We start from the raw sequence: 23,252 nt of genomic DNA, 5'->3' as shown, positions 1-23,252 counted from the left end.
AATCGTCCATCCAAACCCACCCTTCATTTACTTTAAAAAATGTAAATTAATTTCTGTACATTAGATCAAAGAAACCCACCCTTCATTTACTTTAAAAAATGTAAATTAATTTCTGTACATTAGATCAAAGAGTAAAGTGGTCATTTCTGTTAAAATTTTTATTTATTTCTATTGTTAAAAACTGGTGTGGCTGATAGAATACCCAAACAATGACACACGGTATGCCATGTGTACATCACACAGATATATAAGGCTAGTTTTTAACAGTAGAAATGAATGAATTTTTTAACAGAAAACCAATTTACTCTTTAATTTAAGATACAAAGATTAATTTACCCTCTTTTAAATAGAGGGGGCCGGTAAAAAACAATCTGACTCTTAATATAGAAAGACAATTATAATAATTTTTTTTAATAAGAACCATCAGGAACAAATGAGAATAAATCTCAACCCTTAAACATGTCAAAATAATTTTAGTTATTTTTCAAAGTTATATTAATTTCAAAAGTTAAAAGCTAACAACAATTAATCACAACTAATGGGCGTTGAAACCACCAAATATAAATTCCTTAGACAGAATAACAATAAATAATAGTATAGAACAGTAGGGTCGAATCCACAAAGATCGGTTGTCTAATTTCGCCTTTTCTTGTGACTAGAATTATTGTTGTGGTAACAATCATGCCCACAACCTATGCATTGCAATGCTAGAAAATAAAAAAAAAGGAAAGGTTTAGTGGATAAAGATAATAATATTAAAAGAAGAAAAAGAAAATATGTATATGAAATAAAGTAAAAACCTTATTGCAAAAAAAAATTTAAGTGAAAAAAAATTAAATGGATAAATAAAATATTTTTTAAAGCTTAGTCTTAGCCTCGGTGTGCTCCAATCTTAAATCGATTAGTGACCAAGAACGTCCTAACCGCCAACTTTTCCTCATGTAATAGATCCCAGTATGACCTGCAAACCAACTATTGCCAAATTTCTAACTACGATACACGTATTCACAATTCAAGATTTTGACAATCTTACGATCTGAAAAGCCTAATTCGAATCAACGGCCTCAACTGCGTGGGTTGTTTAAATCCAATCTCTATCTCCCTTGACTGAATCCAACTGGCTTTTTCCACCTAGACACGTCAATTTGTTCGCAGGAATTCGAACACGTCACGGCCAATTCAACTTCCCAGCTGTATGCCAAACAACTCCAACCCAACGTGCACTTTTCGAATCGAAGCTGAATTAACTTTAAGGGACGAATTTGTACTATCCTATATACTAAAGAGAGAGAAAATACTGCGTTGAGAGATTTTTTTGAGCGGTTCGTATCTCATGATTGTTTTCTTGGAGTAATTTTCGGGCTAAACCTAAAAAGGGGTTTAGTTAATCATAAAAAGAGTCATGCTGGAAGGTGTATAGAAATGGTTTAAATGGAATTGTGGAAAGTGGAAAGGGAAAGGGGCTTGAAAGGCAAATAAACCAAAAACATTGAAAGCAAAAGAAAGAAAATTGAAATGGCAGAATAGAACACACGCAGGAAGAGGAAAAAAGAAAGAATTTTATTAAATGCCTGAAGCCTAGTGTGTGTTTAGTTGGTTATAGCCACTAGGTATTTATACACACTTTTAGTGTTAAATTTTAGTTAAATTTTCCTAAATATTATCACTAAATAAATCAAAATTTTAAAAATCAAATTTAAACTAGAGATTAAATTTAAACTAATTACAGAGTTTTAACAATATCAAAAATCCTTCCATCTTTATTCAAATTTTTTTATATTCAACCCTTTAGTCTTTATCCAACCATTTTTAAATCTTTAATCTTTCAATCAAGCTCTCCTCTTTGCTTTTTGTTCCAATTTAGTCCCTTTTTGTAAGAGTTTGAATTCAGCATACCAACTTCATTCCTGATAAGAAAACCCCAAATTTAAGAGATAAATATATTAAAAATACGAATTTATCTTGCTATGAAATTCCCCCTACTTAGCCGGTGCTTGTCCTCAAGCATGATATCCACTAAAAATAACTCGTTAATCCTTTTCAAAATCAAAACCCTCTAACCTAGTCAAGCATACTTCAAATAATTAGGTGAATAAAAAATAAACAATTGCTAAATTCAATTAATAAGCATTTTATAAAATCTCGAACAGTATGTCAAATTCAACTATTTCACTAAATTTAGGCTTAATCAAACATGCGAAATGATCATACCCAACATATATTTTTATTTTTTATTTTATTAAGTCTTTTGACACGAAGTGAGATGACAACCCAAGTACCTCATCCTAATTACTCAATTTCATATGCCCCTAATCGATTTATTTCTCCTTTTTCAAGGCAACTCGGTTAGCTGAGTGTTACAAGTTTCGGCTTGTCACCAAACCTTTTGACGTGAAATATATGACAACTCAAGCACCTCATCCCAGTTACTCAACTTGGTCACATTTCCAAATCTTCACTTTTAACCAAGGTATTAACAAATTTATTTATTTATTCAAACGAGTGCTTTCATCAGGCAAGTTCAAAAGAGCCAACAATTTTCATCAAATATTGACTGAGGCATAACATTTTCAATTCTACAAAATATTTAGTAATCAAGCAAGCAATAGTTATTCATGATTCACCCACTTATTTAAATAAACTAAGCATAAGAATTAGAGGTATATTTCTGAAACGAATTAAGAAATATTCTTAGCAAAACACATGCAAAGAAGAAAGTTTGGCAAGATCCTCCCCCCTACTTAGCCCACGTTGCCCACAATGTGCAAAAAAGAATAATAAAAGTTTAGGCAAAGTGTACTCCCCGTGTATATTCAATGGGTCGGAGGACGATGGAAGTGACTGCTTTGTAATATGTTGAGGATGCTTGAGATGTTTGCTTCAATTGTTTCAAGGTGAGTTTCAATACGATGAAGTCGTTCATCCATAGTTGAAGGTAGTTGCTCCTCTTGTTCCTTTTTAACTTGGGCAAGCCTTCTAGGGAATGGTGGAGGTCCAACAAATGTTTTCTATGGTGTCGGCTTTGTGGAAGTTGCTGGTTCGGCTTTTTGTTCTTCCTATTCAGCGTCATGGTCACAACTCGTGCCAGACACTAGTTTTGACTCTGTTCCATCTTTAACGGTCATAACACTCGCATTTTGACGTGGGTTTGGCTCGATTTGAGATGGAAATTTTCCTTAGTTCTCCAAACGACTAATCGTAGTGCTAACTTAATTATTTGCTGATCAATTTCTTGGAAGGGCGCCTCAGACTTTTGTTGGAACTTTTCAGTACTAACGACCAACCTTTCTACTATGGCTTCAAGAGATGACTTTGCAGGTAGATATTGTTGAGGCAGAGGTGGTCTTAGTTGATATGGTTGATTGTATCGAGAGTTTGATCCATAGCTTAGACTCAGGTGGTCTCTCCACCCTGCATTGTACGTTGTTCGAATATGGATCATAGCGCTTTTGAGGTTTCCCTGGAGAGTTCCCAACGACATCTACTTGTATAGTTGTGTCCTGTAAAATCGAGCACGAGTCAGTAGGATGATCAAGCTTAGTGCAAATCCTGCATAACTGAGCTGGGTTCATCTTTCCTACAATCATATTTTTAACCATATTAGTAAGTTCATCTATCTTATCTACTAAGGAATGAGTACTTAGCTCATGAACCCTTCTCGTAGGTTTCATAGGTGGTCGATACTGTTTAGAATTTGCAGCCACGGTTGAAATTTGTAACAACCCCTAACCCTAAAATGTCGCCGAAACAGGATTACGGAGCATTACTGGACATATCAGATAACTTATAACTAATTCACAAATAAATAACATACATAGCGTACTTTAATCAATACATCACCTAGATACATGCCACATTATCAAAAGAAAGGTACATCACTAAAATTTATCTGAGGTGATGATTGCTCTGGATGCTGGATCGGACACTGGCTTTCTACTAACCTGCGCACGGAAACAAACGTATGCTGAGTATGGGTATACTCAATGGTATTACCATAATTCAAATTTATAACATTAATCGATAAATTATATACATTTAATTTATGTCTACAATTATTCATTAATTTTCTCATACTTTAAATCAACTTGATAATTAATAACTGTAGCGACCTAAAAAAATTTGGGCACGAGCGCTAATTGAAGTGATTATTAAAAATTTGAAAGCAGAGTTTCAATTTATTTAAAAAGGGAGTCGTCACCGATCTTTTTTATAGGAATGATCGGACACCTAATAAATTCTCTTTTTTTAAAAGAAAAATTATTTTTCAAATTTTCTAAAAAAAAGAGTCGATTTTAGGTCCACATCAAAATCCAGAGAAAATTAGGGTTCGGGAATCGGTTACGCGCGAGGTAGGTATTAGCACCCTCGCGACGCCTAAAATTGGTATCTTGTTAAACGCATGTTGTCTTAATTTTCAAAAATAAGAGTTCAATTAAATATTTAGTCGTGATCCATTAAAACACGAGAATTTTGTTTTAAAACTCTAGAATTTTGAAGCACAAATTTAAAAAAAAACGAAAATTTTTTAAACACGAGAATTTTTTTTAAAACACGAGAATTTTTAAAACACGGAAATTTTAGAAAAACAGAAATTTTTAAAACACGACAATTTTTGAAACACGAGATTTTTTTAAGACAAAAAAAATACGAAAATTTGTGAAATGCGGGAATTGTTGAAAACAAGAAAATTTTTGAAAACACGACAAGTTTTGAAAAACATGAAAATTTTTGGAAAAGCGAAAAGTCGAAATTTTTTTTTTACACGAGAAATTTTGAAAACACAAAAAATTTGAAATATTGAAATTATTTTTAAAAAACACGATTATATTTTTTTGAAACACGGGAAATTTCATTATTTTTTTTTTTGAGACATGAGAAATTTTGGAAACATGAAAACTTTTGAAAACACGATTTTTTTAAAAAAAACGTACCGTATTTAACAAGAATCGATGATATTCACCCCGACATGGCGATGAAATCTTCGATTTAGTATCAAATCGATTCGACTTAATAATTAATCGTGATTCTATTAAAACACGAGAAATTCTTATTTTTATTTATTTCGTTTTTTTTTAAAAAGGGCGTCCCGTATCCAACACGAGCCATCGATATTCACCCAACATAGCAATGAATTCGATGACTTAATAAATCGGTTCGTTGCCTTATGCATCAAAATTATTCGAATCTAAAAGTTAAAATAAAATAAAATTAAGAAACATAAAAAAATAAAAAAAACTTAAAAATATGCAATAATATTAAAAAGAGACAATATTTAAATATTTAAGCAAAATTAAAAGAACAAAAATTTACCAAAACCCAAAGTTATGGGTTGTTTGGACCTTTTTTGCTGTTGGGCTGATGTTATTGGGCTGCCAAGGGACTGGGCTTGCTGGCTGTTGGAATGGGTCTGAGTTGGGCCTGCGTTACTGGGCTGGCACAATAGGCCTGCTACAGGCCTGCTATTTTTTCTTTCTTCTGCTGCTTGGGCTGCCACTGCTGTTGGGCTGAATTCAACCTGCTGTTGAACTGCTGCTGGGGGCTGCTGCAACGGGTCGGGTCAATTCACACGGGTCGGGTCAATTCGAACGGGTCGGGTCAAATAGACCCGACTGTTATATATATATTTTTTATATTTTTCTTTTTTCCTTTTCTTTCATTTTTCTCTTTTTTCTTTCTTTTTTTTCTCTTTTTCTTTCTTTCTTTCTTCTTTCTTCCCTTCGACTTTGCTCGTCCTCGCCGTCGCCGCTTCCTCCGCCCGGTGCGACGGTCTCCGGCGTCTCCTCTTCTCTTCTTCTTTCTTCTTCTCTTTCTTCTTGGCTGCTTCTTTTTCTTCTTGGTTGTTTTTTTTGTTGATTTCTTGCTGTTTTTTTTTGCTTTGCTTTGTAGGTGTTGACGACGGCGGTGCTACGGCGGAGGATACGGTGGCACGGATGTGGCGGTGGTGGGGGCTCTTTGGCTTGCTGCTGGTTTTATTTTTTTTGAACTTTCTCTGCTCTTTTTTTTCTTTTGTATTTGAAATTTGAGAACCCCCCTCTTCCCTTTCAATTTCTTCCTTTTAATCTGCTCACTTTGTCTTCTTTCTCTTTGTTTGCAGGTGGCAGTGGAGCAATCATGGCCTAGGGAGGCTGCTGGAGTAGCTCGGCTACCGATTGGGTGATTTGACAAGTCTAGAAGGACTAAATTGTAGATGGCGCAAAGTTTCTGGGGCAAAATGAAATTTTATTAAAATATAGGGCTGAAGTGTAATTTCTAAAAAGTTTAGGGGCCCAAATATAATTTACAAAATATTAGGGGTTAAAATGTAATTTTTGAAAAAATTGGGGGCCAAAATATAATTTTCAAAAAGTACAGAGGTTAAAATGTAATTTTTATTTTTTGCATTTTATATTTTTTTCGAGATTTTTTATTACTACTATTTTATTAATATTTAAAATAGAAATTAAAAATGGACTAAGACAATTCCAAAATAAAATCCTAATGGGCCCAATCGTTGGGCCTATATGAGACCAGCCCGGCCCGAGACCCTACCTTGGCAAAATTTAGTGATTACAATAACAATAAGCAATATTTCAAATCTTGTATTTAATTGTATTCATACCTTATTTCACTATCTCAATTCCATTGGATTTTTCACATCTAATTCCAATAGTTCATTTCAATTCATATACAATTCATTCAATTTATCAATATATTCAATATCAATTCTATTGCAATTTGTACTCACTAATATCATATAACAAAAATTTACTCTTAATCACATCATGAACTTTGGGTTCATATCTTCAAATCTCATATCTCGATTTCCAATTCACATATCAATTCACAATTTTACTTTCTCATTTCTTCCCATAGCTCAATCAATCACACTTATTCAAATTTTCTCATTTCAATTATTTACCCCTACTAACAAGACTCGGACCTTAGCGGATACACGAATCCAACCAAACACACCAGAATGGCACCCAGTGTCTCATCGGATAGTTCGAAGCGATAGTTGACACCCAGTATGACACCTAGTGTCTCATCGACTCAAGGTCGAAGTATCCCTGAACACTTCCAATCTTATCGCATGCCAACTATATCCAACTCAGCCCGACTAGTTAATAGGGTATTCAAATAATTTTTCTATTTCAAATTCACTTTCAATTCAATCACAATTCAATTCAGATTCACTTCCCACTTTCTAATCAATATACAATTCAATACCAATACATATTTCAGATATTCACATATAATCATACTTCGATTCAATTCAAACACTTTTCAATCAATACACAATTCACATATTCACTCATAATCATAATTTAACTCACTTTTATTCAATTCATATTTTTAATTCCTTTTCCAATCAAATTCAAATCACTAATTATTTTTCAATCAATATACATTTCAAATACTCACGTATTTTCTTCATTCAATTCAATTTGATTCAATCCAAATCACTATTATCATTTCAATTGCTTAAGTAATTTTACTTACCATGCATTTTAATTAAAATATAAAAATTAATAATAAATAGATTTGAATTATAGTAATACAAACCGTGATTCTCGTGTCTACGCCTCGTCCACTTTTTCTTTTCCTTTCTTCGTGGATGCCTTGGGTGCGATATTAGCTACGAAAAATTAAGATAATTTTCATAATCATTAATAAAATATTAATTTTTCATCTAATACTTGAATTTCTATTTTATTTTCATCTCAATTTTAATTTAATCCCTAACTAAATTCATTTATTTTTCCATCTCAATTCATACCTCATTTCTACTCAAATTTCAACTAAACTTAAACTTAACATCTTATTTTTATCATAAATCCCTAATTTCGAGATTCTTTCAATTTAGTCCCTACTATTCAAAACTTACAATTTATTTTACAATAAAATCCTTTACTAAATTTTAACTTGAAATTAAATTAATTTAACCCTAGTTCTTTCATTTATTCAACATAATCAATGTCTAGAAATCTAATAACTTCCAAAATTTCAACATAAATCCAATAATACTTTGTTCTAGGATTCCAAAAACTCAAAAATTATAAGAAAATGGGCTAAATTGGCTTACCAATCAAACCTTGAACCTTGAAATCCCAAATTTTCTTTCTTTCCTTCCCTTTTTAGTTTTCTTTCCTTTCTCCCCTGTTTTCGTTTTCCTATTCTGTTTCTATTCTATTTTTCTATCTTTTATTTTTTTTTCTATTTAATTAATAATAACATAATATATTAATATCTTTTACTTAATTAATAAGTATGTACATATATTAATTACAAATGTATACATATATTTATTACACATTTATTTATAATTACCACACACTTGTCACTTTTATGGTTTAATTATTAGTTTAGTCCTTTCACCTTTTTCTATTGTATAATTAACTTTCACACTTAATTCAATTTAATCCTAATACTCAATTAACTTTAATTTAACTAAATTCACTTAACTAAAATCCAATTGGTTATATAACTAATTCTATAAATCTTTTAATAATTATTTTACTAGTTTGTTTTACTAGAATGGAGTCCCGGAAATACATTTTTTCCAATTTTGTCCTTTTTAATCAATTAACCATCGAAATGTTAAAATTTCTTAACGAAACTTTAATACTACCCTAATGACACTCCGTAAATATTTATAAAAATATTTACGGCTCAGTTTATAATATCGAGGTCTCGATACCTCGTTTTCAACCCAATTTACCTAATAATTTCTTTTAAATCACAAAATTCACTAATTCAAAAACATTTCTAAAATTACGCTTAACTTATAATTATTAATTAATAATTTTTTCTAACTTTTTCATTGAATTTAGTGATTTCAAATCACTGTTCTAACACTACTGAAAATTGGGCTATTACAAAAATTAATTCCTTAGCTCTTTGAAGAGTCATGTTCACAAGTGTCCCTCCACTAGCGGCATCAATCATCTTCATTTCCATTAGGAGTAACCCCTCGTAAAAATACTGTAAGAGCTACTGTTCAGACAGACCATGTTGTGGGCAACTTGCTCACAACTTCTTGTATCGCTCTCAATATTCATATAGTGACTCTACTTCCTTTTGTTGTATTCCGACTATACTTCTCCTTAATTTGGCTGCTCGAGCTGCTGGGAAAAACCTGTCAAGAAATAATCGAGACATATTAGTCCAAGTATTAACAGATCCTGGAGGTAAATAAAACAACCATTCTCTAGCAGAGTCAGCTAACGATAAGGGAAAAACTCGAAGTTTTATTTGATCTTCAGTTACTCCTTCTAGTTTCATACTTAGACAAACCATGTGGAACTTTTTTAGATAAATGTAAGGGTTCTCGTTTTTCAAATCACGGAAAGTAGGCAATAAATGAATTAATGTGGAACTCTTTCAAATGAGTGTGGAGGTTCTTGTTTTTCAAACCGTAAAAAGTAGGCAACAAATGAATTAATCCCAATGTTAACTCGAACAGTGTTTCACCCGCCGGATAGGTTATGCATAGTGGTTGTTGTTCATTTGGTGAATCTGCAAGTTGGCGCATAGTTTGATTCATCGTTTCGTCTGAATCTTCGAATGAGAAAATTTTTTCGATATAAGATCCTATTTCGAAATCAGGATGTGGTTGTTTACCACGCCGAATGGCTTCTCTTCGAAGTGCTCGGGCTAACTTTTCTATTTTCGGTACAAATTCTAGAGTCCCCGGTTCTGACTTGATAATAAAGAAAATAAACAAAAATTAAGAATTTTCACCAATCCCTCGCAACGGCGTCAAAATTTGATGGGCGTCGAAACCACTAAATATAAATTCCTACGACAAAATAACAGTAAATAGCAGTATAGAGCAATAGGGTTGAATCCACAGGGACTGGTTGTCTAATTTCACATTTTCTCGTGACCAGAATTACTGTCGTGGTAACAATTATGCCCACGATCAGTGCGTTGCAATGCTGGAAATTAAAAAGGGGGGGCTTAGTGGATAAAAATAATAATATTAAAAGAAGAAAAAGAAAATATGTATATGAAATAAAGTAAAAATGTGATTGCAAAATAAATTAAGTGAAATAAAATTAAATGGATAAATAAAATATTTTTTAAAGCTTAGCCTTAGCCTTGGTGTACTCCAATCTTGAATTGATCATTGTAGCCTTGGTGTACTCCAATCTTGAATTGATCATTGAAATAGATTTTCCTTTCCAAGAGATAAGCTGGTTATAGCGGCCAAGAACGTCTCAACCGCTAACTTTTCCTTATGTAGTCGATCCTAATATGACCTACAAACTAACTCTTGCCAAATTTCTAACTGTGATACACGTGTTCAAAATTCAAGATTTCGACAACCTTGTGATCTGAAAAGCCCAACTCGAATCAACGACCTCAACCGTGTGGGTCGTTTGAATCCAATCTATATCTCCTTTGACGGAATCCAACTGGCTTTTTCCACCTAGACATGCCAATTTGTTGGCGGGAATTCGGACACAGCACGGCTGATTCGACTTTCCAACGGTATGTCAAACAACTCTAACCCAACGTGCAGTTTTTAAATCGAAGCTAAATCAACTTTAAAGAACGGATTTGTACTATCCCATATACAAAAGAGATAGAAAATACTGCATTGAGAGGTTTTTTTGAACGAGTTCATATCTCACGATTGTTTTGTTGGAGCAATTTCCAGGCTAAAGCTAAAAAAGGGTTTAATTAATCATAAAAAGAGTCATGCTTGAAGGTGTATAGAAATGGTTTAAATGGAATTGTGGAAAGTAGAAAGGGAATGGGGCTTGAAAGGCAAATAAACCAAAAATGTTGAAAGCAAAAGAAAGAAAATTGAAATGGCAGAATAGAACACATGCAGGAAGGGGAAAAAAGAAAGAATTTTATTGTGCTAAAATTTAGCTAGATTTTTCCTAAATATTATCACTAAATAAATTAAAGATTTAAAAGTTAAATTTAAACTAATTATAGAGTTTTAACAATATAAAAATCATTCAATCTTTATCCAGGCATCTTTAAATCTTTAAATCTTTCAATCAAGCCCTCCTCTTTGCTTTTTGTTCTAATTTAGTCCCTTTTGTAAGAGTTTGAATTCAAGACATCAAATTCATTCCCGATAAGAAAACCCAAATTTAACAACATTTTATTCAATAATTGGCCAAAATAAATATATTAAAAATAAGAATTTATCTTTCTATCAACAATATAACGTTTTTCGTCAATTTTCATATTTTTATTAGTATAATAACAAGTTTAGTCCTCAAAGTTTAGGGTTCTCTCTCAATATATGAAGCTAAAGTTATTTTTATATTCTTTTGAATACTTTAATACTTTTTTTCAGATAATTTTTGTAGGATCGGGATCAAATTGATAGAATATGAAAATATTGAGGATTTAATTTGTTATTAAACTATTTAAAATTATGTTAATTGACTCAAAACATTGATGTTGTGCTTAATTATCCTTAGGTTCTCACTTTCAAAATTAACAATGACTAAATTGCTCTGTTATTTTTAGAGGAACCAACTTGTTCAATATTGAAATTGAGGAGAATTAGAGAAGTGTTTCTTTATATTAAATTTGTTTAATTTTGCTTATTTATTTCTTAATTTTATATATTTTTATAACTTAAAACAAGTTAAAATCATATTACAATGTTAGAGTTAATTGCATCAAACATTCCTAAATTATGACCCTCATTTTAAATTAATCCTCAAACTTTAATACATTCTAATTACATCCTCAATTTATCGATGTTATATCAATAAATAAGTTCCTTCCATTACTAAAATTGTTAATTTAACTATTAAATGAGACTTCAAATCTTATGTGATATAATTTAAAATGAAAAAATTAAAGAAAAATTTTATATTATAAAATTTTGGTATCGAGGCTTTGGAAGCTTTTTTCGAAACTATCGTCCATTCTCTCTTTTTCGATTTTAGTTTAAAATTTTAAAAGTTATACAGCAACATTTTATTTTTCTTTGAAATTTTCATTTTAAATTATGTCACTCAACATTTTAGTGTCATTTGATTATTAAAGTAATGATTTCGATAATAAAAGGAATTGATTAATATAACATTGATAATTTTGAAGTTTAGGAAACAATTTAAAATAAAGTTCATAATTTGAGAAGTTGTTATGCAATTAACTCTATAATGCTACCCACCAAAATTTTGAAATCAAGAGCTTTGAGATTACTCCCAAAACCAAATTAAGTTGCTTTCGCAAAACATACCATCTTCAACCAAATACCAAATGTATTTTCTTCCTCTTTCTAACTGTTGTATTCTTCCTACAATTAAATTTCAATTTTTCTGTTTTTATTTTAAAATTCAAATCCAAATATTGATATTGTCAAATTTTTTGCTAAGTTCGCTAGTGTAACATTTTGAAATAAAATAAAATACTCACTTTATAACCATGTTATACATTTTAATAGATCGACTTTAATAGAATAATTTTACTGCTATTAATAATTGAACTTACATTTTAAATTAAAAATTTAAATTCTTAAAATAAAAATATAAAAATTAAATCGAATAATTTAACTCTTGCTTTTCATATAATTTTAGTTTTATATTTAATTTTACTCTAGGCGTTATACTTTGTTACACATCAACTTTGTATCCATTATTATTAGCCACTTAAAAGATAAGATCCCTATTTTTATTTAATAAAATTTTATGGCATTTAATTTTAGTTAAAACAAAGACCTACAATGATAAAGAAGAAATATTATATACAAATTTATTCACTTCACGAGAAGGGATTAGATGAAACTGTGGTTCTACGTAATCTATATCCCTTTTCAATAGGATAGGGGAATGACAAATCAGATTTTTCCTCTGATTTTTAGCATTTTCAGTTGGATTTGAATTTTTTCAGGAGAATAAAGTTGAAAATTAAGAGGAAAAATCTGATTTGTCATTATCCTATTGGGAAGGAAGGGATATAGATGATGTGGGATCACAGTTTCATACAATTTTTTCTCTACGATTCACATGCAAGATCAAATTCAATTTATTTTTTTAATTGGATAAATTCCATTCAAGATCACTAAATGATTAGTAAATTTACGTTTTGATCATTCAATTTCAAAAAGTTACAAAATGATTACTAAATTATTAAAAAGTTTTTATTCAAGTCACTGAGTTGTTAAGGTTTTTTTTAAATCAAGTTATTGAACCCCAAGTGATGATTCAAAGATCAAGTTGATTTGACAATCAATGTTGGAGATCGAAGAATAAATCTATTTAGATTTTGGTTCATATATTCAAGACGATCAAAGTTGTTTCGTGAAAAAAAAACTAAATTATAGAAGAAAAAAGGAATGAGAGCTTCCTATTGGTATAAGTGATGCGATAGAAAAAGTTATACAACAACGATTTTAATTGTTTAAAGAAGATGAAGATGAATAATCATACAATCTACTAAAAACTTCAAATTAGCCACATTTTTCGTTTCAGGTATATGTATTCAAAGCGCAAAGCCAGTTATAAAGCTCATAGAATCGCCATTCTAATTCGCATGCAGCGAGGCCATGAAAGAACATTCTCAAGCCTCCAAAAATCAAGTCGAACGAACGAGCAAACATGGTATTATCTACGAAGCAATACCAAAGAGACATATCGAGAACTAAACCTCAATAGGTGGACCAACATATACTCCTGGCTGCATGTATAGATCATCCGGCGTTTCCGTCTCCGCAAGCCATGCATAGTCCTCTTCCTTTCCATTGCTTATCTGAGCTCCATTTCCTGCAGTATCACATAACACATCGTCATCGTTTCTCTTTTACCAAATTCCATGCAGAACAATAAAAGGGCAACAACAACAAAAGGATCGACTTACCCGAGGTTGAAAACGGATAGTCGATGTAATAAGTGCACTTTCTACCGAGATCCTCTCTATAAGGCGGAGCAAGTACATCAAGGACGGCACAAGGGGACACTGCAGTGAAACAATGCAGATTGCCCCCACTTTTTGGGTACAACACAGAGGTCCGGCATGGTGCGGTAAAAACTTTATCCATCACCAACCTTGCTAACCTTACTGCCGAAAAGAAATTCTGTAACAAGTTTCTAAACTAAAAGAAACAGAATCATACTGGGTGACATGAATCAATGAAACATCTCCAACCATTTAAATTCAAGAATCATTAAGAGTGATTGCTAGTTTTGATGGAAGATTCATACAAAACAGCAGAACTAAAATCGCCTTTCACTGCCAACAAATCGGATTAACTTTTACGTATAAAAAGTAGATTAAAACCAAACCTTGAGGGCAACCTGGCTCCGTGCTTTCCCTAATACATGTTGGTTCAATCCAGTCATAAGACTTCACATGCAGAGATCCGTAAAGAACTTTGCTGAATACAGTCATCTCGGGATGGTCGTGTAGTGGAATAACTGAAGAAGTAGGAAAGCAGAATATACACATCTGCATAGAATGTCATTTGTTAAACAACTCGGAATAAGATACTAGAACCTTGAGAGGATGATCTTTTTGGCCATATTTCCGATGAACCCTGTTCACAGCTTCTCAAGAGCAGTATGTAGTGATGATGCAGTATGATCAATACCTCTGAAAGATGCCTTCGGTTGCTCGGAGTATAGGGAAATAAATACAATTTAAAGCTTTTCAATCTAGGGAACTAACAATGATAAAGAAATGAACTCGAACCTTATGGACACGATCGAAAGAAGCATAAAACGCTTGAAATGGTAAATACTGAACCTAAAAGATTTATCCCAATGAGAATATAAAAACATAAAGAGATGAGCGCGAAATCATATGTGTAGATCAGATAAGGCTCACCGTAAAACCATCACATTCGTGAATGTGCAAATATGTAATAGGTTGAGTACACCGAGCTACACGTCCATGCCCTTCATCATCAATAGGATTTTCCTCTTTAAGTCCAACATCAGCAGGGGTAAACGTGTCTGTAAAACAGTACATCGAGCTCACAACCTATTCGATTTTTATAATCAAAACAATGCTTCGTGCTTCCGTTTTCCAGCTATTGTATGAAGCAGCTTTTAGGGAAGCAAAGGATTAAAAGTATCTAATGTTGACATGAACATAAAATTCACTCCATAATAAGTTGCTATACAATTAGAATTAACACACATCCTCCATTCTTAACCGGAATTCAAGATGGAATCGGTGATTATACTAGACGATGAGCAATCATAACTCATCCCTCCATTCATCTTTGTCAATCTGCAATTACATTGATCTCAACGCTAACCTTAAAAAACATTTCTCTAACATGTATAACATGGCAGTACTCTTCTTAAAAGACACATCGAAGCATGACAGATATTCGAAATATATAAGTACAAAAACCTGATAAGAACGTTTGAGGTCAATTCTTGATTGTTCTTTAAAAGTTTAATCATATAAAATAGCATGTAATTCACACATATAGAAGTATTTGTAAGTTATTGTGTTGCTGGTTTGGGTTAAAATAAGAGAAACATAGCTCAACAGAGGCAAGCTCAATGAAAGTACAATAATAGCCCTTCACTTTGGCATCTTTGTATAAACCAGAAACCATCTAAAGTTGGCAGTAAAAGTATTATGCAAACCATATACTAAGATTCATCAGACTACATTTTGACCTCTTTACTCAAAAAATTGATAAATTAATTTTATATATTAAATTAAATTAAAAGAAAATTGGTTTTTACATTAAAAAGTTCATCCATTGTTATTGTTAAATACTAATTTGGTTGACAAAATAACCAAACAATTATAGGTTACACATGTTAATGTAAAGAAACCAATTTTATCAGTAAAATGGATAGAATTTTGACCAGTTTACTATTTAATCTAACATAAAAGATTAACTTACCTATTTTTAAATAAAAAATAAAATATAATCTGACCCTTAATATAAAGATATCCATCAAACTTTTAGCAAGATGGACTTAAAATCCATTTTTTATAACCTTTCAAATGTTTAAGCATATTGAACCTTAATTAATTTCGATACATTGAGTACATTTCATTCTCACAATTTATACAAAAATTGAAACTCAACTCCATTTTCAAACATTATAACATAATCCAAGTTAACAGCATAAGGGAGCAGTAATTAAGCTAGGTTGTTTACACCTCAATGACCAAGGTTCAAATTCCGATGTCATTCTCCTCGCCCAATGTGTAATCCAAGCAATAATTTCATCAATTCACAACCCACATTTTCAAGCTCCAAAAAAGCTTCAAAAAATCCAATTTAGAGCTAAAATATATAAGCAATCCCATCAGCGGTTCAAACATTCACAAGATTCCAATTTTTTTTCAATTCCATTTCCCTAATCAATCGAACCCTTTACCTAAAACATCAAATCAAGCAAAACCCAAATGAAGAATTGAGACAAACATGGCATTGACAAAGCTTTCATAATAGAAATAAAGAAAAGGTAGATAATGAAAAATACCCAGAAGAGAGCAGAGGATTTGGATGGATTGGGAAGAAGCAGAAGAAGACAAACCAGAATTAGAAAATGTGGTTTTGCAAAGATCATAAAGAAGCTGAACTTTAGGGGAAGTGGTGTTCATTGTCATTTGGAATATTATACAGAGTGGATAAAATTGCTTCTGTAGAAATACCATGGCCTTATCTGTCGCATTGTTTTTTTTTTTAATTTATGGGGAAAAAATGTTTTTCATTTTTGGATTTATTACAAAATGCTAATTGTGAAGAAGTCTACAGTAGCGAAGTATTAGAGCACTTTTTCAGGGAATCGACAGTCCATTCCTTTTATCCTCAACCTCCCATGCTTTGCAGTGATTGTCTTTTCAAACAAGGTAAATTACTCAATTAGCCACTCAATTTTTAGATATTTTCATTTTTTTATCATCATTAAATTTTTATTTTAGTCACTCAAACTTTAACTCCTAACAGCAGGTGACACTTTATATTTTTACTCTTTTTTACCCACCACTGTGTCATCTTCTCTAACCCTTTTTGGGATCCGTCTCTTAGCTCTCCCCAACTATCTACTAGCCACCACAACTCATCACCTCAGGCAGCTTTCTCTCCCCCTTGCTCCTATCATACACAACTACTGAAACACAACTTTAACATTGACAGTTGGTTGCATCGGTTGGATTGGAAACTAATTGATATATCGATTCGAAAAAGGAGATTAAATTAGTTGAATCATGAATCAGTTGAATTAAGTAAAAAATCGATTGAATTAGAGTTTTTTTTAATATTTTTTATTTTAATAATTGTCTAACAGGCCTCACCACCAATTCGATTATAAAAACATTAATTATTAAAATTAAGGAAGATGGCTTTGAGGGCTTTGAGTTAGCATAAATCAACTTATCCTCTTTATTAATCCAGGTTTTTTATTCAATAGTCTTCAATCCACAAACATCACACGAGACTTACAACAAGTTAACATAGATCATCGTACGCTCTCATCTATAGATTTCATGAACGTCCTCTTCTCGACATTCCAGTAGATATAATTGGAATCATGTAACATGGGGTTGAGGTTGGATATTCTCTTATTTGAGCTATGTGGTATAAATTTACTTAAAATATTGAGCTACTTTACTAAATTGGGTGTAAAACTAAGTTTAAAATTAACAAATACATGCATGAAATTTACAGGGTTGCAGATTGATACAATCAAACTACTCAGTTCTGGGTTGAATATTGGAAAAATTAAAAACAAAACAAAAAACATGAATGTGTAAGGACGGATTGAATTTCAAAGATTTAGGAAACAGAAGGCATGGCATGACGACACAATGGACACAAATGACTGTTGGCGAGCCATTGTTGAATACATTGGGAATGAAACACATGCCTACACGGCATCCGTTTAACTTCTTCCTTTTCTTCTTCAAGGCAAATCGCACAACGAAACCGGAGACTCAAATCCGAAACTTTCTCCAACGCTTCGATGCTCGATTCACTAGCCGGCACGAACCCCAGTTCCTCCTCATCGATATCGTAATAATCATAATCATCATAATCAAGAGCATTATTGCTTCTGGTAAACACTCCAAATTTCACAACGATCAAGAACTTGTTTATGTTCTTGTTGCGTTCATCTCTACATATAGATTCGAGATAGTTGAAGATTTCGGATTCGCGGAAGCCCTTGAATCCTTCGTGGATTTCGTGCTCCCATGGGGTGAATTTCGAGCATTGCTCGAACAAGCTTTTGCACAACAGATGGCAAAGTTTAGTGGAATCGGGATTGTCATGGCTATCGAGCAAAGCATGGCAGTAACGAAACCGGCCGCAACGTCCGGCACTATCGACATATTCCTCGTAGTCTTGTGAGATTTGATGTTGAGTGAGTTCAGTCATCCCTATATCGAAATAATACCAAGTTCCAAAGTTCGAATACCACGAACCAGAATCCCTCTCCATTAACGCTTAGTTTCTTTTTCTATTCTTTTAGGATTTTCCAGTAGTTTCATGGGAGAGTCGTTTAGCGGTCTATATATATATATATCGTAACTCCAAGTAAAACAGGGACTAGGGAACCCTATTGCTAAAAGAAGTTCTATCCACTCTGCTTTCTTCTGGATGTTTTTCATTTGGTTCAATTTTGTTATTAGTCCTTGTACTTTGTGAAAGTTTGGGATTTAATCCTTATACTTTAATTTGATCAATTTTAGTCCTTATTCTTTTCAAATTTTGAAAATTAGTCCTAACACAGACATTAGCAATTAAATCTGTTTGGTTAAATTAAATTGCCAGTCATGTATTGCGCATACAATTGTAAATTTAGTCCATATTCTTCGATTGGATCATTCTAAGTTCTTATATTTTTCGAATTTTGAAATTTTAGTCTTAACATAAATAACAACGGTTAATCCACCCATGTTTCTAAGTGGTTAACTCAAGTTAATTTTAGCCTAGCACATTTTCTATTTTTTAATCTTCTTTAGAAAATATTTAGATTGTTTTAATTTAATCATTTTTTTCATTTATTAAAATTTTATATATGGTCAATTTTACATTTGTTTAATGTTTATGTTATATATTACTAAAAATTTAATTTTTGTGTCATAAATTATCTAGTATATAAAAAAACATAAAATAGTATATTAGAAAATTAAAAAATGAGACGGGCTGGGCTTTGTCCTTAAACGTTTAAGTTGAAATCTGACTCATATTTTGAACTCGCCTAATTTTTTTTTTGTCCAAATCTATTTTTTAAATTTAATATTTTTCTCAACCTTTACCAAATTTCAAATTCTGCCCTGCTTTGGGTATTTTCCATTTTCATTTCTTTTTACTTCACTTATAAAAGCTTGGCAATGCCAAGTAATTTGTCTGCCTGATTTGATGTTTTAAGTAAAGGGTTTGATTGATTTTGATATCCCCTTCCTTGTGAAAAAATGCAATCAATGTATTAGTTTCACCAAATATATAATTGTACATAGACCTGATCATGGATCGAATCAGGTTGACTTATTGTAAAATTTTAGGTCTATTTTTTACATTTGGTTTTAGTTTGAAAAAATGAGTCTAAATTTTTGCTCAAGCTCGGCCCAAATTAAAATTGTTAAACCTTAGCCCAACCCAACCTGCTCATATTAATTTTTTTATATAAAAAAAATTAAAAAAATATAATACATCAAATACACTAAAAATATTAAAATGAATATTTCTCAACAAATTGAAAATATATTAAAAAATTTTATACTTAAATAACATTAAGGTAATTGCAACTTAACAAACAAATGTCTCTAAAATATTAACAAAATTAACAATAAAACAATAGTTATAAAATATCCAAATAATAATAATAATAAAATAGTAGCAATATAATAGTAAAATAATAGCAAAACAGCAACAGAAAAAAGGTTTAGACTGATTCAAGCCGAGCCCAGACAAAACAATTCTACTCGAGACTCGACCCTTTTAGAAAACGTTCATATCTATTTTTCAAATTTATTCTTTTATCAGAGCATTGGCCAACTTTAGATAGTTTACCAATTAATACAAAGATGCCAAAGTACTGTAAGGCTATTATTAGACTACTGGTAATATAGTAAAAGCCTTAATTTATTTCTCACAATATTGTTGCTCTCACTTTCTATTGAAGCTAAAAGTAATAGCAAAATAAATAAACCCTCCATTCCATATAATCTTTTCAACTGTAATGTCTTTTAGATAAATTATATTAGCTCAATTATGATTCTTTTAGTTGCCAGCTATAAATATTATAAAATGTCAACATTTTTAGTCGTCCAACTATAAGTTATTCAACTATTTGATTTTGTCTTTTCGATTATTCAACTATATTAAATTCTTTAGTATTTCTATTTTTAAGTTAGTTAAAATTAAATAGTTAAACAATCATTTTGTAACTCTTCGTAATTGAGCGACTAAAAATATAATTATGGCAATTTTGTAACTTTTCATAATTGAATTAAAAATAAACATAAACATAATTGGCTTACATCTACCTTAAGAGGGATTTTGGCTTGTTTCCAAGATGATAGGGTGTCTGTTGGTTACGCAACCATTAGAAGTGTTATAAAAATTTTATATAATAATTTAATAAATATATAAATTTTGATATATCATAAATATAAATTTATTTTTTATTTAATATAAAATTATTTTACATCATTTAATTTTTAATATGCATAACCCCTCCAAATGTTTAAATAGGAGGATTATAACGCTCAAACTCACGTTTTCTTACACTGGCAACAATGTCGATGTCAATCAAGCTAATAATCAAACGGCTTATAAACTCATTTTTAAATTAATATTTTTAATAGTCATTTTTTGTTCGCACCTCGCCATTATTATTGCATTTGGATTCCAATGATTTGAATATTATCACTATAGTATTCAATCTCATTATTACAATAATTAATCTTACCTCCAGTGGTGGGGCCACGGGAGGCAGGGCCCCGGCCCCCTAAAATAATTTTTTTTCATTTAGGCCCTTTATAATTTATAAAATTTTAAATTAGTAATAGTAAAATTGCACTTTAGCCCCAAAAAATAATAAAATTTTGATCTAATCTTTTAAAAATTATAAAGATAGTGAAATTGAATTTTATGATATTTCAGCCCCAACATTTATAAACAATAAGTTATTTTTCTTCCCTTGTTTATCTCCATGATTTTAAAGTTGGATTAAGATTTTCACTGCTTTTATTGATCTTATTAACTAAATATATTAAAAGTTTTTATGAGAAATTTGAGTATTTCAAGGTTAAATTTAAAATTAGGCCTTCATAAAAGATCATGATCACTAGTTGTAGTTGTTACTTGTAAGAAAAGCAAATGAACACTTTATTACATATTAGGAATGTCATCTTTCCCAACTCAGTCTAATTTTGCAGCATAATATAAAGGTAAAACATACATTTTCTTTTATATCTAACTTCGAGATCATAAGTGATAAGATTTGAAGCTCAAACCCAATAGATGTCGCGTCATTTAAAATGAATAGATGCCTATAAAATCCACATCTGGCGATGCTACGTATAGTGCATCGCGGAACTCCTGCACTTCACTGATCAATTTATTGCCATACCATCGTTCGAAATTTACGGTTTGAAGAACCAGGCCGAGTCCACTGATCCGCTGCCCTATAGGCACCAATGTTTGCGTCGATTGTTTTACCATGGCAGCTGCCTCCCAAAAGTCACCCACAAGGGTTCTCTGGATGTTATTTGGCCTTGCCTGGAAGTTAATGATCTCGTAAGTGTCGGCTCGGGGTCCTCGGAGCCAAAACCTTATAGTATTGTTAGCATTGTAGTTGGAGACTAGAGCATATAATCCATCTTGGCTAACTGCTACCCCTGCTGGTCCTGGAAGGTTCTTTAGCAACACTGTAACTCGATTATTGCTCGGGTTATACATTAACAACCTCCCTGTCGAATCATTCGATTCCAATCCTTTCGAAGCATTTCTACAACATGTAAATTAATCAATGCTGATGTGTATAAACGAAACAAAAGTTTCCGAAACGTGAAAGAACAACGAACCTTAGATCATAGTTAGTGGTGGAATCGGTGAAGAAAACGTTTCCGGACAATTGGTGGACATCTAAACCATTGCAAAATCGGTAAGGCACGCCTTCTACACCGGTCGAAAGTGGGGTTGCTAGTCTTCTTCCGGACCCTAACACCATGAGACCAAGGTATGCATCACAAACATACAACTGATTCGTAGCGTAATGGAACCCTAAACCGAATGGTCTTCCACACATCGGACCCAAATCCGGATCAGTAATGCCATCGCACATCGTCTTAGTCCTATATTAGAAAATTCAAAAATGAGTGAAAATTCAAGTACTACAAATCCACAAACTTCAGTTTGGTGTAAAAAGGATCACCTATTTCGACCGGTGGAACCAAACTCCACAAATCCAACAGTTGGTCCGTTATATTGCAAAATTCTACCATCAGTTACACCGACGTAAAATCGTCCAGTTGCCAGCTCAAAGGCAATGGATTCGGGACCCGTGACATTCGGTGGCAATTGAATCGATCGGAACGATTCGGAAAGAACCATTGAAGGAAAACAGAAAACAAAGAACATGATGAGTAGGGTATTAATGTAAGCCATCTTAGATATAAAAGAAAAACCCAAAGTTTATACATTCATTGTGTTGAATTATTAGTAATTTATAAGCATTGGGAAAGGTATAAAAGGCCAAACCAAAGTGAGATGTAACGTTTTAAAACATGAAATGGAGCAGTGGGTGGATGAGAAAAATGTGAAAGCAAGCAAGGATCATCAATAATATGGCGTTTTTTATGAAGTTGTAGTTGTAATTCTGGGGTTTTGAAAAAGGTAACCCTTGAAATATGGAAAACCATTTTCTTAGCTAATGGAATGTGTGTAAATATTTTTCTCTTTGTGTTCTTTTCCCATAACTGAAAAATATCTGAATTCCAAGTTTAATATACAAGCCATCTTGGGGTAAAAGTTCTGTAAGAATTTTGTATTCTTTTTACTCAAAAAGTAAATTATTCTTTCTGTTAAAATTTTATCCATTTCTATTGTTAAAGACTAGTGTGATTAACGGAATAACTAGACAATTAAACATGAGCGTGCCATATATATCTTATTTTGACGTACAATGATTAGTTTTTAACGGTAAAATTGATGAAATTTTTAACAAAATGACTAGCTTACTCTTTAATCTAACATACAAAAGACTAGTTAAGAAATTTGATATTTGAATCAATCTTTTATTACTCTTTGGTTATAATTAGACATGACAAGTATTTAGAATTATATAGATTTTGACATTTTTATATATTGTATT

At 31.8% G+C, this 23,252-nt stretch overlaps 3 protein-coding genes across 5 annotated transcripts; all 3 read right to left on the bottom strand.

Moving 5' to 3' along the window:
- Window positions 1-13,263: 13,263 nt before the first annotated feature.
- Window positions 13,264-16,701, bottom strand: LOC105786878 (plant cysteine oxidase 3). Of its 3 annotated transcripts, none has more exons than XM_052633279.1 (6): window positions 16,413-16,701; window positions 14,782-14,909; window positions 14,647-14,700; window positions 14,241-14,403; window positions 13,816-14,016; window positions 13,264-13,721 (listed from the first exon to the last, which is right to left on the bottom strand). In XM_052633279.1, the coding sequence occupies exons 1-6, from the start codon at window positions 16,585-16,587 to the stop codon at window positions 13,600-13,602; spliced, it is 843 nt and encodes a 280-aa protein (XP_052489239.1). In that variant the 5' UTR covers window positions 16,588-16,701; the 3' UTR covers window positions 13,264-13,599. The 3 variants fall into 3 exon arrangements, with proteins under 3 accessions (XP_052489239.1, XP_012468807.1, XP_012468811.1); XM_012613353.2 differs by having other exon boundaries at window positions 14,647-14,694; XM_012613357.2 differs by lacking the exon at window positions 14,647-14,700 and having other exon boundaries at window positions 16,413-16,699.
- Window positions 16,702-17,707: 1,006 nt separating this feature from the next.
- LOC105770448 (probable E3 ubiquitin-protein ligase HIP1) lies at window positions 17,708-18,370 on the bottom strand. The gene has a single exon (XM_012591655.2). The coding sequence runs from the start codon at window positions 18,368-18,370 to the stop codon at window positions 17,708-17,710; it is 663 nt and encodes a 220-aa protein (XP_012447109.1).
- A 2,840-nt stretch (window positions 18,371-21,210) lies between these two features.
- LOC105786886 (protein STRICTOSIDINE SYNTHASE-LIKE 11) lies at window positions 21,211-22,581 on the bottom strand. Its single transcript, XM_012613362.2, has 3 exons — window positions 22,314-22,581; window positions 21,964-22,233; window positions 21,211-21,887 (listed from the first exon to the last, which is right to left on the bottom strand). Exons 1-3 carry the CDS (start codon window positions 22,544-22,546, stop codon window positions 21,413-21,415), a joined length of 978 nt encoding a protein of 325 aa, XP_012468816.1. The 5' UTR covers window positions 22,547-22,581; the 3' UTR covers window positions 21,211-21,412.
- Between the last annotated feature and the right edge of the window lie 671 nt (window positions 22,582-23,252).

This window comes from Gossypium raimondii, chromosome 7 (assembly GCF_025698545.1).
Source record: "Gossypium raimondii isolate GPD5lz chromosome 7, ASM2569854v1, whole genome shotgun sequence".
Taxonomy (NCBI): domain Eukaryota; kingdom Viridiplantae; phylum Streptophyta; class Magnoliopsida; order Malvales; family Malvaceae; genus Gossypium; species Gossypium raimondii.
Note: the sequence above shows the minus strand (reverse complement) of the source record. Positions and strands in the feature narration are given on the sequence as shown.